This window comes from Aptenodytes patagonicus, chromosome 4 (assembly GCF_965638725.1).
Source record: "Aptenodytes patagonicus chromosome 4, bAptPat1.pri.cur, whole genome shotgun sequence".
Lineage (NCBI taxonomy): Eukaryota > Metazoa > Chordata > Aves > Sphenisciformes > Spheniscidae > Aptenodytes > Aptenodytes patagonicus.
The window spans coordinates 76,814,805-76,833,137 of record NC_134952.1 but is presented as its reverse complement, the minus strand read 5'-3'; the positions used below and the strand labels follow the sequence as shown (position 1 = coordinate 76,833,137).

At 36.4% G+C, this 18,333-nt stretch overlaps 1 protein-coding gene across 3 annotated transcripts in view; it reads left to right on the top strand.

The window, feature by feature from the left end:
• Positions 1 to 18,333, top strand: part of INTU (inturned planar cell polarity protein) — a 56,245-nt gene that overhangs the window by 18,562 nt on the left and 19,350 nt on the right. For all 3 annotated transcript variants that reach the window (XM_076337254.1, XM_076337253.1, XM_076337255.1), the window contains exons 3-5: positions 4,371 to 4,456; positions 10,808 to 11,008; positions 15,673 to 15,791. In XM_076337254.1, the coding sequence (XP_076193369.1) occupies positions 4,371 to 4,456; positions 10,808 to 11,008; positions 15,673 to 15,791 (406 nt within the window). The remainder of the gene's footprint in view (positions 1 to 4,370; positions 4,457 to 10,807; positions 11,009 to 15,672; positions 15,792 to 18,333) is intronic.

Here is an 18,333-nt window from a genome sequence, read left to right as displayed (position 1 = left end):
CCTGGGAGACGTGGTTCAAAAATACTCCCTTAAGTGCTAAGGTGTGTATGTCTTCACAAAATCTGTGCAGCTCGTTTGAATGGCTTTGTGGATTAGATGACTCGACTGTTGTCTTTACAACAGAATTTGTTAGGTCTCTAGGAAAACAAACAGAACAGAAACAACTTTTGTTTAAACAGTGCTCCAGATGAGTACAAGAGCAATTTATGCTTTCTCTTGTATTTGTGAATGATGATCTTTAATACAGTTTTCTTCAACAAAGAATGTAGTAATTCTGTTTATAATTTTTTGTTATATTAGAGTAGTCTGAATGCTCTGCTTTTGATTACCAATTTTCAAGTCCTGAGGCTCTGGCATGGACTTACTGAGTTGCTTTTAAATGCTGTTTAACTTTCAACTTTCCTCTCTTTGAATTATTGTTGTGTTGAAGATTCGATAGGCTAAAACTTCACTGTGCTGTGCATCAAGAAACACAGAGGTTAGGGAGAGAGCTACTATTACTTGAAGTAGAAAAAACAATTTAATTCATTCCAAGGAATGATAACGTTTTTGTGTGTATAACAAAACTTAACCTTTTCGTGGTTTTGCTGTGAGAAAGAGTAGGAATGAATTTTCTTTTAATGTAGAATAACAGTGGGCAGTTGGTTGTTGCCTAGTGTATTAAAGAGGAATATTGCTTGCATTTTGGGGGGATTCTGTATTTCCTTACTGATGGTTAGTTAAGAAGAATGTTCTTTCTCTCATTGGCCTTAATTGTGTTTTGCGCCTATTTTGAGCAATTGACCTAGTACCTGGGGAGAGTTCCAGTTGTATTTGATGCTATTTAACAACGAGGTAGAAGATAGAAATAATGATAAATTGTCAGAATTATTCTAAACTTTCAGATTCTGTTGTCTTTACTAGATTCTCAGGAAATGGAGAGACCCTAGAGAGACAGATTCTGCTTTTCCTTAGTATGCACGTCATTATCATCACTGTGCTAGTTTGAGCTGAGCAAGTTTTCTCCCTAGAAAATTTGGAATATATACCGAACTTTAGAGTTGTCAGTGCTTTATTTCTGAAGTTGAGCACATTTTTGTTGCCAAGTCAAGGCTTAAAATATAGTTACACTAACATGCACATTTGCTACGAATCCATATCCTTTTTCTAATCTCTTTACGCTGCCTGAAAGAGTGATAAGCACTGCTGCTACTACCTGGCTGAGGATTTCTCTGTTCCAGGTGTAGTTGAATACTGCTGTAATGCTGCCTCTGGCTTTTCACGTGTCCTGGCGCAGGAGAAAAGGACAGGGGTCGTCATTGCAGCTTCTAGCCTGTGTGTTCTGGAATTCATGTAATTCCCTGAACCCTGCAAGAGTAGCAGCACTAGTTGTGAGGGACACGCTGGTTTATTGCACCTTTTTCAATAAAGCTCACCGAAGTGTGATGAGATATAAATGTAGATACAAATAATAAACTGTGAACAGAGGAAATAATGAACTGTCCAACTGTCTTTGGATTTACATTATATCCACATACCTTCGCTATGCCAGAATTCCTCCCCTCGCGCCTTTCCCCACACATGGGGATACCTCATACGGCTGTTACAATACCATTCCCTCTCCTGCCCTCTAACAGCTTTTTGGACAAGTCAGTGTTTGCTGTGTCTGATTCTGAACTGCCCTTGTACAGACTGGCCAGCCTGGAGCACAAACAGGACAGGTGATGAGCTCAGGGTGCAGCTTTACCTGGGGCAGGAGAGGGAAAGAAAAGGGGAGGGCTTCTCTGTCCAGCAGTCCATTAAGAGAACTCGTGGCACGTAATGTGACTTGTGCCTTCTCTTCCAGCTTTGGCTGAAATTTAGTAATGGGATCAAAGCTATTCATAGTACAATTGTAGAAACCTCATTTCCTTAGCAAACAAAGCTCAAGAGTACCTAGTTTGAAAGAAAATAGAGTACCTCGGTCAATCCTTTTTTCTTTTTTTCAGTTGTTTATTAAGTGTCTCATATTACATGTACACTCTTTTAAATGCTAATATTAATAATCTTGGAGAGGCTGTGGAGGTACTTTTTAAGGGAGTCTTTGTGCAGCTCAAGCAAAATCAGGCTTGATTTCCAATTTGCTCTTCCAGAGCACCTCTTGGTATTTTTAGTTCACACCTGTTAAGGCATAAGAATGACCTTGGAATCAACTCACTTTCAGTGTTAAGTAAGAAGCTAATTTCTTTTCTTTATTTCCCTTTCTACAGACAGAAGATGCAAGTTGGAAACTAATCAAGTTTTTCACCCGATAGGACAGAAGGCAGAGACAACTGAAAGTAACACCAAAGAAAATCAAGTAGAAAATAAGGCCTATTTTCTTACTCTGAATATTTGGCTCTGGAAAGGACCTAATGAACCATCAAGTCCTATATCCTGGTGCCACTGGCAGTCACTTTGTATAGTTCTTTTCATAAATTTATGTTGCCTCATCTGAGGTATTTTGCCCTAGATAGCCTTATTGGAAAGCTTTTTAGAAATTCTCTGGTTTGAGACTACAGAACCTTCCGATTTCTACTCCAGCTGCTTTCACACCTAGCCTTTACTCACCCATCTTTAATCAACATAAACGGGTTCCCATTTCCCATGGTCACTGCAGTATTACTTCTATGTATCTGATCTCATTTGATTTCATTTTTCTTGAGCACAGGTGAATAGAATTGTAAGGAGAATTCTGGAGGGGATCCTGTCAGGTCCTATTAATAGTCACCTACGTTCAAAGGAAATGCCTTTCCTCATGCATCCGGGTGTTGTGTTTGTCTTTTTCACGTTTTGTTACTTGGCTACCTTCTTGAGAATGAATATACTATTTAATTCCATTATATTTCTGTTATTCCAGTAATATTTATTGGTTTCTTCCTCTGTGATATAGTGTTTCTTTTATACTGAAAAGTGCTTCCAACTTTGGATGTTGACACTAGAGAAACCATGAAGGACTATCCTTTTAGTGAGAGTTTTTCTGACTTAGGTTCAACCTGAAATCTCACCTTAAATTTTGGACTGATGTTCTAAATTGCCAGCTTAAGTAATCAAATCTTCTGGTTGATTTAGTCTCCCACTACCATACCTGAAATATCTTTAATATGTATCCTTTTCTTACTGCTGCTTCCTTTTTTTTTTTTTTTTAAAGTAGATGAATGGCCAAAAAAACCTTCTGTTTTTAATTTTCAATTTCTATTCCTTTTGACAGGTCTAAGTAGTTTCATCTTTTGATGTTATTTTAGGTTTATGTTTTCTAACTTCGCAGGTGGGTTTTTTCACTGGTCTCTCTCATCCTTCTTACATACTCCGTGCTTAAACATGCATCCTTTTGAGGGGGATGAGTCAGAGGTTATCAACTAACTATTACTGGGATGCTTCTCTAGAATATTTTCCCTCACTTCAGATAGAAATCCCAGATTGATTTTTGTACTTTAATGTGGATTTTAGGTTTGTAAGCTCTAATTCAGTTCTGTTTGCTTTTGTAACTAGTGCCTTTAGTTTTTCAAACCTTTTCCATTTGCAGTTTAAGACTTTTTCTTTGGGATCCCAGGTTTTTTCTCCCCATTTCTAGTAATGGGAAGAGAGTCAGATTTAGAAAATGCAAAATGTTGTTAGGCAAGAAGAACTGGCAGATAAAAGCATGAAGAGGGCAGACTAAGAAGCCACAGCAGTGGACAAGGCATGGAAAAGAAGAGAAAGGACTAAATTGTGATGTGGCTTGAGAGACAAAGGAGGTGTAGGGATGAAATGAGGAGGAGTGAATGGTTTTCTGCCAGTTTAGTGAACTAAGCTGAGTTACTAATACGCACGGTAACTGCCAGTGCTGCTTCAAAGAGAGGTGCTCAGGGGTGGTGGGATTCTCCCATAGTTAGGCTCAGCTAGCACTTGAAACCTTTGGTGTAAGTGATGGCCTAGAACTCGTAAGCTGCTACAGGAAGAGGGAGTTTTGGAGTGCTTTTGGAAACAGTCGTGTTTATATCAGTGGAGGTAGCAGTGGAAAAGGATTGGCAAGTGAACAGAGGTGGTTTCGGAGGGAAAAGAAGGGTAATTCTTGGGCATAACTTGATTGGTGAAGTTGTTGGGTTTTCTGATTAAGTAACGAGTGATGTAAGCCTGGATGGAGGGGAGCGGCTTTGACAGTTATTTTTGTAAAATGATACAAGTGTGGCAGTAAGGCCTTAAGAGCTAATAGACTAATGTTTCTAAACATAGTAAGTGTTGCATGTAGAAACCATCTACTTAACTGTAACAAAAAGACATTTATGATAGTTTGAATGTCACATTCATTTTTAAAGCAAAACACTGTTTGGGTTTGTGTTGTGGTGTAATACCATCTAACTTTCTCATGCTTTTGTCTGTTTTATCTCCAGGAGATGCTCTAGTTGCTGTAAATGATGTTGATGTGAATTCTGAAAACATAGAAAGGGTTTTGTCTTGCATTCCAGGTCCTATGCAGGTACAGTAGTTGAACATTTATTCCAAATGTCCTCTGTAAAAAATTAATATTGTTTCTAGCCTTTTTTCCTTAGGAAACAGAACCTAGGCGGTCTTTTTCTTAGAACTTCCTCATCTACTTTTTGAAGACGTTGGTTGACTTCAGTCAAACTTAGAGTAGAAATTTCAGAGTATAATTCTGGTAAGTTTTGTGAAAATACATAGGTGCAAGTAAATGACTCAAGGCAATGTCCTAAGGGACACTAGGCACAGTCCAGCTGTTACATGTTCTGTTTGTCATCAGCCAGAGTCAGAAAGCACATGCAGCATTGTGCAAGCGGTAGCAGCATACTTGTAGGTTTAGACTAACCATAACACCTGATTTTTTTTTGCCCAGTGTGAGAATCAAGGTATTCTACGCTTGCAGAATTCTGAGTATTCATGTTTCCTTATGAGAACTTGTACATACATATATGAAAAATCAAGTTTTGCTACTTTTCCTGCTCAGAAAACAACTTCTTTATTATATTACCACTTGCATCAAAATTAATTACTTCTTGTTGAATACAGGGAAGTAACTCCTTTGAGACCTGCACAAACTTTTAACCAGCGATAGTTGTAGTTATGGGCAAAGATGGCAAGCATGGTTGCTTTGAGAGTTGTTATTTTGAACACTGATCTCAACAAATGAAGGACAAGGTATGTAATGTGATGCCTTGCTCCTGGTGGGTAATAGGGCTGGAGACGTGCAATCTGGCAGTAGCATGTGTGAAGCAAGATATTGATGTCTAGCTTAAAAACAAATGTCAGCCACAGAATAGTAGTGTCTTTTTTGTCAATTACTGTTCTTAAAACAGTAATAATTGCTATGGAAATACCTAAATAAAATAATTATCTCTTCATCAATATGAGAGAGACTTACAAACCACAAGAGAGTAAAAAGAAGCCTGAATTAACAAGTAGTGCTATTAAAGATATTTAAGAGCATTCAAATGGAGAAATTGATACCGCTTTCATATTTAAATAGAAAAACAAATTCTTGAGTATTTAAGAGCTTTTAGATTAAATACTTTTAAGATCTTTCAAAACTGAACAGTGATGAAGATTGATAGAAGTCAGTAAGAAAAATTGATAGAAAAAAAAACCCCAAAAACTGACCTGATGAATAATGTTTCTTCTCCCCAAACCTACTGCATATATCTTCTCTTCTAGCTGAATAATAATTTTGGAGCTATAATGAAGAATTAAATAACTAATAAAGAATGACATAGCTATTTCAGAATTAAACCAGGAGAGTATTAATTACCTAGGCTGTTAGTAGCATAAAATTAACTATTTTGAGTTATTCTGCTTAAATCCATTTCCTGGTGGACAGGAAGACAAGGTAAAAGTTGCAACTTACAGATATGAGATGGAACAGGTTAAAAATTATAGTGTCTCTTACAGTATGTCTGTAACCTCTTGGTAGTTTTTACTCAGGTAGAATATATGAGGTGATAATAATAGAAATGTTTTACTGTCCAGAGATAAAAAGAAGTGGAAATTTTAGTTTTTGTTAAACATGCTTCTGTTCGCAACTTAAGTAATGTAAGTGCCTGTAGAACTACATCTGCAACTGCAGTAAGATTGAGTACTAGTATGTCAGTTTAGGAAGCTTTCCAAGATATTTGACAGTATGAAGCTTGCCTCAGCTACCAGAGTTGTGGTCAGGTATCGGCAGAGCTCTGTGGTAGAAAAACTTTGTCTTGCTTGTCTTTGACCAAATATGGAGATGCTGTAACTGCTATTAAATACAGAATGATTCAAAAAGCAGAGATTATATAGTTTATTTAATTGTATCCTTGCTAGATTAGAGTATACATATTACTTGTTGCTAAAATGCAGTGCAACCCTTTAGATAGTAGTTAGTTTTAATGCAACATTAACGTTTACATTGTCAGTAAATCTGTCAAGTAGACAGCGATTACTTGAAATGTATAACTGTTTGTCATGTTGGCTTTCCAAAACCTTTTATTAAAGTGCAATTATTCCTTTTTTACTGTGCAGCTTGAGTCAAGCCAGAAGAGTGATTGCTGAAATAGACCAGTGGAGAATTTAAATACAGAGTTCTGGGGATTTTTGCAGTGTAGAACACTGTATTCATGCTGCTGAAGAAATGGAGGGTTGTTGTTTCTGAGATTTAGTAATAAAGACAGCTGTTACACAAGCAAAATTGTTAATGTATTCTCATTCATCATACGTTGCAAATTATCAAAAAAGATGCAGTTTAAAGCTGTTTTACCGTAGTTATAAGTTATTTACACAAGCAAAGTCACTGTTCTTCTGGGTTCAGTGTTAAAAATTACTGGAAGTAATTTCAAAAACTAATTACCTAGATTCTCTCAATTGCAGCATGTGGCATAACATCTGTCATTATTACATTTCCAGAATCTTGTTTTCCTTACCTCAGTTTAGGCAAACTAGCTTCTAGGCATGTAAGGATTAGTTTAGTGTATTTATTGAGCAATAGAAGTCCAAATGCTACATCAGTCTTTTTTTTTTTAATGGCAGAACCGTTTCTGTTTGGGTGCTTGCATGTCACCTAGTAAGATAAAGTCCCAATTCTGATTAAAGCATTGGGTACCCTGTTTAGAAGTTCTATAGCAGTCACTGCATGTGACAGGACAAAGCATACCCCTCAATCAATGCTTGAGATAGTATGATAAAGTTATATTCTGCAGTCTATACAATTTTACATTTCTGTAATCAAAATAGCTGCTGTTTCCTACCACCACAAGACAGAGAAAACAGAATAGGAAGGGGAAGATATGCTAAAAGAATATACTTTCCCTTACCCTGATACTCGGAAGTTTCAGAATCATTTTACCCGAAACTTTCTAAAAATATTCAGCCTGCGGCAGACATCCAGAGTCGGGAATTTCAGCCTGAAATTTTGAGTTACAGTTGTGCAAACCATAAGCACATGGAAAACAGAGACTTACAACAGGAAATGGCAGGCAATGCCACCAGCTCTGTCTGTAATAAAATCCATATTCTAAGACATACAGCTTTCTTGCAGATAAACAGAAAGCATGCCTTTCTGGGTCAGACCAACGGTATAACGGCTACATTTTCTGTTTCTTACACTGACAAATGTTTAAGTAAAGAGTATTTAAGAAACAAATTAAATACAGAGTGACCTGCCCATCATACTTTTCCAGCTTCCAGCAGTCAATAGTTAGGGACTTGTTGGATCACTTACAGGTTTGTACCTTCCCCTTTTTTAATCTAGTTCTTAAAATCCTTTGACCTCCACAGCATCCTGTAGCAGTGATTTACATAACTGATTTGTATTGCGTTCATTTTTGTTGGTTTTCAAACTGCCATCTAATTAAGTGCATTTCATACCCCCAGGTTCCTGTGTTATGAGGCGTAGTTAACTGTCCATCTCTTGTTCTTCGTATCATTCCATGACTTTGGAGAGCTCTGTCACGTTCCACGTTTGTCACATCTTTCCTAAGTGGAAAAAAGCCCATCTATGTACCTCAGAGTTTGCTGTTGCTGTCACCTTCATCAGTGCCTTCTTGCAGTTTGATTAAATTCTTTTTGAGAACTGTTCTAAGTATTGAGAATGTGTGCATGCTATATACTTATAGAGTGGGATACTAATATTTTCTGTGCTTTTCCCATTCTTCATTTCATTTCCTTTTCTGTTGTGCATTGAACTGAGTTTCTTTAGGAGGAATGGAGTAAAGTTGTGAAAGATTTCATAGTCAGTATTTACAAAAGGGTACTCCAGTAGTCACATATTTAATCAGATCCTGTGCACTGCGCAGGACGAAGATTCATTTCTCCTTCACAAAAAAAAATAATAGTTTTTTAGGGTATGTAGAAATGTAGTCTCTTGGTCATTTTCTATTACAGCATTTTCCAGCCTAGATGGTCTTTTTCATGGTAATTTTTTTTTAAAGGCAGGAAATAGATTAGAACGTGGACAAAAGTAGAGAGGAACAGAAAATGTCATGTTTCAAGCTGTTAGATAGACTGAAGAAGATTTGGAAAGGAACTCACAGTCAAATTGTGGAGAGAGATCTTTCTCAAAATACAGTGACTTCACATCTGAGCGGTGTGGTATTGCCCACAGTGGTGTGGGAAGCAGCATGGATGCCTACAGGATGAGGGAGAGTTAAAGTTCTGTTTGGCCCAATTTGTTTTGAGCTCTTGCTTGGAGGGCCATATGGTTGTGTCTCTTATGACAAGACAGACTGAGTTTGGGTTTTTTTAAATTGAGAGACTAAAAGATAGACTGCAGCAAGAATTACATCTGTGCGTCGTTAGTGTAGAGACTGTAGCCTGAGTGTCATGAGTAAGTGTCCACAGACAAGATGTAGTAGAAGTTAAGAGAAGTAACTATTGAGCCTTGAGGAAATCTGCAAGAAGTTAAACAGGGTATGAGGAAAATCCTCTGAAATACATGCAGATGGCGTGACAAAGAAAGAGAACCGAGTCACAGAATGCCAGAGGAGAAAACATACATCTATAAACCTGTGAATGATCAACTTGCTGGGTCCTAAGGAGCCGCTGCTTCTTAGCTGGATGTTTTTGCTCCTTGAGTCCTGTTAATATGCAGTGTAATGAATTGAAACTGAAATGATGAGGAGAGAGCGAGCGATGAGTTACTGTCAGAAAAGAAAGTGGTAGCATGTGGCAGGAGAGCAGGATTGAATGCAGTGCTGTTCCAGAGAATGGGAACAGAGAAGAGAAAAAAGCTGATAGCAGCCAAAGTAGGAGAGGAAAAGATTAATGAGAAGTGTCGGGAGGGAGTAGAGTGGAATTGGGAGGAACGCAGCCAGTGACATAAATGTTGTAGCTGGAAGAACTGATGATGGCATTTCTCTCTGATCTAGTTTGGCAGACAGTGGGTGTTTTAAAGCATCATTATTTCTTGCTGGCATTCCTCTCTAAGTATGTGTATACACATACACAATTAGAAACAAATTATCTATATTTAAATGTATAAATTACATCTGCTTGGGCTTTTCAAATTTATTGCAACTGGGAAAATATAAACCTTTTTTGTTGCATCAATCATTGGCTAAACTGTCACTGACTTGAAAGAGAAGCAGGATTTGGTGTGATGTATTATGTTTAGAACTTCCCAGTCAGTGGGCATGTTAAGGGTATTTTAAGGCAGACAAACAATCTGGAGTAAAAACATTAAAGAGGGAACTGAGAGTGTGCCTGCTTAGTCTGAATAGATATATTTTCAGTCACTTCGAACAATAATGAAAACTAAGGTATCATCCAAGAAAATAATTTATTCTCCTTGGAAATTAGAATTTTATGCTCTGTCAAGAGCTAGGTATTTCTCACATATCCTTCTTTCATACTTAGGATGAAGTGTTTATTCACAAAAAAAAAAAAATTACTCTTTCATTTCATGACTACTGGAACAACTAATATAATTTTTGTAAGGCAGTGCTCATAAAAAGGAGGTCTGTAAAGCAAATTGTGAAACATATTTCCACACGAAGTTTGGATTTTGTGTTGCTTGTAAGCCAGGAAATACGTGTTTTTTCTAAAACTCCTGGTTTTTTACTTTATTTGGGAAATAAAGAACAGTAAACCTCATGTAACTTTTTGACAAAGTAAGCTTAATCATCTAAACTTTAAGTTATTTTTAAGAGAGAATGCTCTGTTAGTGCTTTGATTATTTTTTTTCTTCTGAAGACATAATGCAGCAAGTGATGTAAACAATTTTTACGTTTCCTGCTAGTTGTGTACAATTGTTAAATATGGCAACAAAACTCTTATTTGCTGACTTTACCATTTAAAAAAAAAGTTAACATTGGCAAATTGAAAGAAGAATTGTTACTGAGTGTTACAAATTAAGACTTTTGCAGTCTAATGTAAATTGATTTTCCTGTGCAAATGTACCTGTCAGTGTGCTCGAGAAAACAAAGAAATGCTCATGAAAAAGCCTTGAGGGTATATACTTAGGAGAGTGCTGACATTTTGAAAGAAGTCAAATATTGTGTGTGTTTCAAAAGTGTGATAATAGGTTTTGCGTTCAAACAAACGCAGAGCAGTAAGTATATTTTTCCATTCTCAAAACCCTAAGAATTAAGTATGAAAACACACCAACCCACATGCTTACTCACATGGTTCATAGAGCATGTAATAGCTGGCTTTGTCCTTAATAGATGGTTATGTAATGCTGAATATGTAATTGCTTTTCTTGAAACAGCAGGAATTTTTTTGAAAGCTTACATCTTTGTCAGTAAAGCTAAGAAAACTTTATCTCTTAAAGGGCTCAAACTGCATTTATTTCATCTAATACTAGAACGTAATTGTAAGTACAGCCTCATTTTCACAATAATTAATATCTTAATAGGTTAAACTTACATTCGAAACATCAATATTTGAGCCTGAAGGAACTTCTCAGCAAAGGTATAAACGGGCACAGTCAAGTATGAACAACCTGGTTCGGCTCTTGTGGGGAGAAGATAGTACGGACCTTCAGGCTATACAAGACGTGCCTCATGTCGTTATGTTCCTCACACTGAAACTGGACTCTGAAACATCTAAGGATGAGGTATGTGGCTAACTAAAAACTGAAGATGAAAGGTAGCAACTGACAACAGCAACTGCTGTGCCTTTTGATGTTAAAAAAAAAATCTTGCTAACCATTTTGAGTGGTGAATAGTCTGTAAAATGTCCATTTTGACAGAAATAAGGCCTGAAATTCCAGGGGAGAAAAACTAGCATCACTGATGACAAGCTCTAATTGGACTTGAAATCACTTCAGCGCTGCTGAATGTCTTTACATAAAGAGCAGGCTAGAGGTGTTAACAGGCAAAGCAGAGATAAATTCAGAAGTTCGTTATTGTCTCTCAGATGCTCACTGTGATGTTTTCAATACGCCTCTCAAACTATGAAATCTGCCTAGTCAAAAAAAGTTTCCCCAGCAGGAGCTGTTGGCAGTCCACATACATAATCTGTCTAGCTCCTCCTGTTTTGAAATGCTAACGTGCCTTTTCTTAGAGGACTCTTGCATGTCTGCTGTTTGCAATCAGCTGTTGATTCTTGCTTGGGCAACATTTTTGAGCTACTGAAGTACTTTTTTTTCCTTTGTCCTGTAAAGCTTCCTTTCACATCTCTTCCCTTTTTGTGTTCTTCATAAAAATTTTGCCAGTGTACATATAACGCATTGTAAGTTTGTGTAGATGTTGTTCATGATGTAGCCATAGCTACAAATACTCTGCTCCCAATGCAGGGACACAGAACAGTGTGGAGGGCTGAGTTTGGCCTCTTGCCCGATCTGAAAATGACAAATGGACAAAGTGGACTTTTTAGGAACAGACATTTGGAAAAAGACTCTTCTCCCCTTCTGTAAATTCTCCTTAGATTTAGCATAGCGCCCAAGTGATCTTGTATTATCTGTGATGTGGAGACATCAAATGAAGCACAAGTTTTGCCAGTCCCCAGGGACTGGGATGGCGGGACAGTGATGGAGTGGGGAGCAGAAGAAAGAAATTTTGCTTTCTCTCCCTTGGAATTAATCCTTAGATCCAGTCAGTGCTCCATCCCTTCTCTGAGATAGCTTTATTTTTTTGATACTATTTTTCAACTGATAGAAGTCTGTATTGCTCTGTTGCTGATGTGTAACAGAGAAAAAGTGTTACAACTACGCATAATGGAGTTTAATTTTATTTTCTAGAGACAGGGCTGGGGGGGAGAACACTAGAAAATTACATGGTGTCATAATAGCATGTAAAAAATGTTGTGCACTTTGCAGAGTCAGGTGGTTGAAAGCTAGGAAATGACAGATTTATGGCTACTTGTGAAACTTTAATTCAGCTCTTTTGTACGTACGCAGCATGACATTGTCTTAAGTATTACGTTTTTTTCTGAAAGGTGCCTGTCATGTGCAGAGGACAAGATGGACAGATGAGTGTGTATAAATAAGGCTTATTAGGCAACCATAAATCCAGTACTTCATAACTCTGGAGTACTTGACTTTGCAATATAAATCATGCTTTTAACTAGTATTTTTAAGGTAATGTATGCTTCATTGCCTATTACAGCAAGATACTAACTCTAAGCTTTGGTTTGCAGTTCTTTACAATCCTGTTTAAGAGACTACATTTTTTCATGGGAGGTACCTTCAGCAGAAATTAGTTCATACAAGTGTCTCTTATAATTATTACTTTTTATTTTTTTTTATAGCGTTGCAACTAAGTAAGGTCATTCTGTGCTCTTTTTCCTACCCGGAGACTGCTTCCATTAAAACATACGATACTGCAGTATTTTTCTGCTTTGGTATTTCCCTATAATAAAAATGAAGAGAGCTCATTTAACTGTGAATAAAATAAACTTAAGATGCTTTATCAAAGTTCACTTACATTTTGCGAAGAGTTCTTTTTTTCTTCAATTCTAAGTTTGTAGTCCAAGACTGCTATGTTATGTGGATAGAACAGCTATGGACAATTGCTGTAGATTTAAAGACCAGTGTTTTCTTGGTCACATAAACTTTATGAAATATTAAAAAAAAAAAAAATATTTCAGGGCCTCTGGCTCCTCTGTTGGTAGGTGAATAGATATGCAAATGTCTGATTGCAATTCCTGCACTTCAGAGTAAATGGAGTACTGCTTTCTTGCCTCATTATTTCTTTACACTCTCCCAAGAAACAGGATTAACCCTGAACGTTGAGCAGATGTAAAAGAGGGATTGTAATGCACTTGTTCTCCCTTCATACCATGGAAGAATTGTTTCCTGAGAAGTCTTGGCAGTTACGCAGCCCCAAATAGTCTCTAATGTTGAGAGATGCTTTGCTGGTGTAATCAACCGCTTTATAATATTTCCTAACAAAAGAATGCTGCCTTCTTCAAGGCATTTGTCTTTAATTTCATTTGGTGGACAGTAAGCGACATGTATCCTGTAGATGTACTGTTCCAGATTTAGTTTACAGTAGTACTTCAAATTAGCAGTGAAGTTGTTATACACCTGTGCCATATTGCACAATAAAAACATAATGATCCTTTACTAAGCTTCTTTACCCATATCCAAAGGAGGCATGGTATGCAGATCACATCCATGTGAACAGTGGCAACTAGAACTAGTAACTAATTCTTCCACTTGTGAGCTTTTGGCACCCAAAAATAGAATTAATGAGCTCTGAGACTTGTAAGCGCTATCTGCTCAACTATAAAGGAAAGTAGTATTAGAAGTCATTTAGGATGCATGCGTGCATGTGGGGAGTGTCCCATACAATAATGGTTTCAGTGAGTAAGGTTGATCTTGTCTTTATGTTTTAGTTCAAGGTAGGTATCACAATGATAACATAGGTTATTTGTACCAGCATACAACCATAACATCTTTATGTGTTTGAACTGATTTTGGTGATACCATGCCTTAAAAGGAATAATGTTCATATTCTTCCTACACGATAGCATTACTGGAAGCATGTGTTTAGCATACTTGCAAAGTAGGTTTTACTGAGTAACTGTTAAGATGGCTTGGTTCATACAGACACTGACTTGTACTTCCTGTAGCGTTTCTCCCTGTTTTTTATAATTTCTGAATAAATCTTTAAGAATTCATAGTTGTCTTTCATCTACTGTTTCTCTTTTAATCTTATGTAAGATGCAACTTAAAGCCTGTACTGTCAGTGCACTGTGTTTGAAGATTATAGGTTTTTAGCTGGTCGGCATCATTTTGACACAATTTATTTTAGCCATTTCTAATGTTGTCAAGACTGCAGTACTATCTTTTTTAAAATGTTATTTAGGCTCAGTTTGAGAAACAACTAAAATAAAAATAAAAAAGGGAAGCTGTTTGATAAGCCATTCGTTTAGATAGTCTGTCTAGGTTTGGGTTTTTTGGGTTGAGGGAGGGTTTACACTTTTTAAGAAATGAGCTACTTCTCATTTATTAATTCCATTGTCATTGGCCTATGAACTTTCGCCTTGCTTTGAAGACAGCTAATCTTGTATGGTGGTATGTGCTGAACCTTGCTAACTCATTAATATATATGTGATACAGCTATGACCTTTTGTTACAGTTGTCTTTTCTTGCCCTGGGAAAGCGTACAGATAATTCTCAAATGAATTTTGTGTAAAGGCCCCAGTTCATAGTGAGGAGAAAAAAAGGCTCTTTCTAGCCTTTTGTAGTGCTGTAATTAGAAAATGGCAGGGTTTTTTCCAGCTGAGGGATTGATTCAAGAAAAAAATCCTTGTCACTAATGAGTATTTGAAAATAGAGCTAATTAAATTGGATAAGAATGAAGAGTTTGCCAGGTCCTTCTGTAATGAAACTTTACATTCTTTTAATCTTGATGAAGGGAAATTTTCTAACGGGTATTGGCACTGGCTGGATGTGCTTAGTGACATAAATAGGAAAGTTATTCATGTCTGTGTTTCTTTTGTTTGTGTAGAAAGATAATTTACTATACTCTTTGCATTGGATATGCCTAATATGTGCATTATTTCTGGCCCATCATGATTTGTTAGAAGGCAATAAATGTGGGGGAATCATATGTTTGCTTATTACTGTATGGTTGCTGAAATGATTAATACAGAATTTTTGAAAATGCTTACATAAATGTATTTTAAAGAACTGGTTAGAAAAAAAATAATTGTCACAAATATTTCAAGATTACTTCTTTAAGAGTATGCTGAAACAGATGGTCAGAGGTTTGGTGATAAAATTCTTAATGGTGTATATGTTGTTTGAATATATACCTCAGTTATATTTTGTGCTACACATGTAAAGCAATTAGGTAGGGTTATATAGAGAGAATGGAGTTTTTGTATTCGTATTCTTGGTTTTAAAGAGCTGTATGTTTGATGATGATTTAAATAACAATTTAAATATTGAAAGCACCATACAAATATTAGCTATCTCTTGGAATCAGATTTGTTAACAGTGTACTTTAAGCTGTAAAATGCAGTGGCCGTACTGTTTGTCATTTTATGTTTCTCTATATAATAATGATTCTAAATAAGTCCTACTTTTCATAAAATAGAAAAGTTAAAACTGTCAGAAACATTCATGTGTATTTTGGAACTTTCCAGTATGCCCGTGCAGACCACTGCTTGTTTTGATACCATGTGAAAGTATATGATAAAAGCTTTCATGTTTTTTAAAAAAATTGATGCCAGGAAAAAAATTTGTTATCTTGTTTTCTCTGGGGATTTTTTTTGTGATTTTTGTTTTTGGTTTTGCTTTGCTTAACTAACAGCTAACTTTCTTCACAGCAAGAAATTCTTTATCAGTACCCCATATCAGAAGCATCCCAAAAACTGAAAAGTGTGAGAGGAATATTTCTCACGCTATCTGACATACTGGAAAGTGTTACTGGTACCCAGATTATCAGGTAAAAGTATTTGAAATGTAATGTATTACTACTTTTATTATTTTATACATATGTGTACAGAAAAACACACATGGGTCATGCATCAAGTTCTAGACAAAACAAGAGTGACTCTACCTGTTAGGCAGTAATGTTTAACTAGAACAGCATGCCTGAAGTTGGACTGCTCGGCCTGGATGTACGTTGATTTGGGGGAATTTCTTTGTCATGGGTGGCAGTGACTAGGATTTTTAGTTTGGTGAAATTGTTTTTAGAGCCCTTCTTAGATCTCTTAAAACGTCCTTATCTAAACTGGGATTCTGTGGCACTGTACTATGGCAGACTGGAAATTCTACAACAGCTTCAATCAAATTTTTAAAAAAAATTAAGAAGAGAAAATGTAATTCAGTTAAATTCATGAGTGCCTGCTACTTTTAAATTCATTTTATTTCACATTCAACTTGCAACACCCAAAAGACCACAGACCAGCACTCTGGTAAGAAGTCTAATAAAAATGATTCCTGAGTTTTCGGAGCAGCGTAGGGGTGGTGGAGATATGTCAAGAGATTATGGAATATTTAAAGGTAGATGATTTTCTGACGGAATAATTAGAAGTGAGATAGCAGGTACCACTTTTCAGTTTCACTCTTCTTCCCATTGAGAATCAGTATATGAGTTTACATCTCTTGGGGGTCTCAGGCAAGATTCTCTTCCGCAAATCAGTGCCTTGTGCGTCAGACACAAGACCTGGATGGGTATAAAAAAGCCAAATCTAAGTGGGATTTCAAGCCCAAGAATACAGAGTGCAAGCAGTAGTGCAGCAGTGAACAGCATTGGCAATAATAAGGAATTCCTCAAAAGGCAAAAAGCCTGTTTAATATATTAAAGTTGGCGTTTCCACTGATAAATTTTTCCTTAAAAGGAGTTCTTGAAGTGCTTTTGAGTATTTTTGCCTACCAGAAAATTAATACTGGTTAACTTACTCTTGTTTACATTTGGGCCTTTTATTTTTTTTTCTCAGACTTGTTGGTATCCTGCTATTTTGAGTAAGAAGTTTTAACACTGTGCTTTAACCATGCTTGTAACTTTCTAGTTAATAAGTTACTAAAAGTCATGTTACTGATTTAGTGATCAATAGGAATGAGGATTGACTCCTTTAGCAGCAGGTATCAAACACAGGCTTTTGATCTTCTGCATATACCAGTATTTTAATGCAATGCCACATTAATTAGCACTGAGGTATGTTAAGTCCTCTTAAAGGCTTATGCATTATTAATGGCAATTCTCCCATATAGAAACATTTTTGGACATGTCCAGATTTTCAAACACATCCAAAAGACAAATCAATCCATTGTTTGATGATCTATACCTACGGTATCATCAGAAAAACCATACAGAAATCCATGATAACATAGATCCACCTTTCCTGTTAAGGTTGCCCATTTCCCATTTTTGAGTTCTAAAAATATAAAAGCACTTCTGCTGGTCCCTGTGGACTGTCTCATCTCTTCAAAAAATATGATAGATAATCCCCAGCTCTCCTATGAAGCTTCTTCTGTCAGAAGAGTAAATTATGATTATTGTGTCTGCACATGTATTGTGTATCTTTTGGGATGGGGATGTTTATTTCTCTGTAGTTAATTGCATTATAAATATATAACTTGTTTTCTTTGGAAAGCACTTTTGGTTACATGAAGGATAAAAATTTTCTGGTGACCTGCGGAAATACTAAGGTATTTCTTAACTAATGAAATGACACTAATGTTTTATCCAGTACCATCAATTTTACAGTATGGGTGAATCAGTGAAGCAAGTTAATCATGGAGCCATATCCTAAAAATTAAATTCTTGAATCCTTCAAGCTTAAACTAAAGTTACCCTGTTTCACTTTGCAGCAGTGTTATCTTGTTTAAAATTTCTAACATGATAGTAAGAAAGGTGGGGGTTTGCTATAAATTTAGCATTCAAGGTATTTACAGACCTTGGTTTTAGCAGCAACCGCTACATTTAATCTGATGATCTGGTGCGTAACATATGGTTTACTGCTAATTAGAACATTGGGTCTAATTCTGTTTTATGTTCTAATCCACTCTATGGTTCAAATGAAAGTTCTCTGTCTTTCTGGGACTGCTGAGCTTCGTAGAGTAATTTTCTATACAAGGAGATAGCATGAGAGTTCAAGCTTATGTTTATCACTCAGATAATATGTTCAAAAAACCTCTTGGGCTCGTTTTCAAAACATGTGTGTAGTCTTTTTAAATGATTTTGTGAGTGACTACTATGTTCAGAACCTTCATTAGTACCTCCGGTTACCTCACTGATCTGAAATGGCACTCATTTTCTAAGTTGATTGTGTTAAAAGCTAGGCAGGAAGACCTTTAAAGAGCATCTGAATCATTCAGAAGATGACTGTGGCACTTCAGTAGTAGTTGTTCATCCTTTAAGTTTGTATACTTGAAAACGTTGTTACTACTGGCATGATCTGTTTGGAATAGAAATCAGAGAGTCTTTGAGTTCCGTAATAATTAATATAATTACCTAGTGATTATACATAAGACTTTGCATT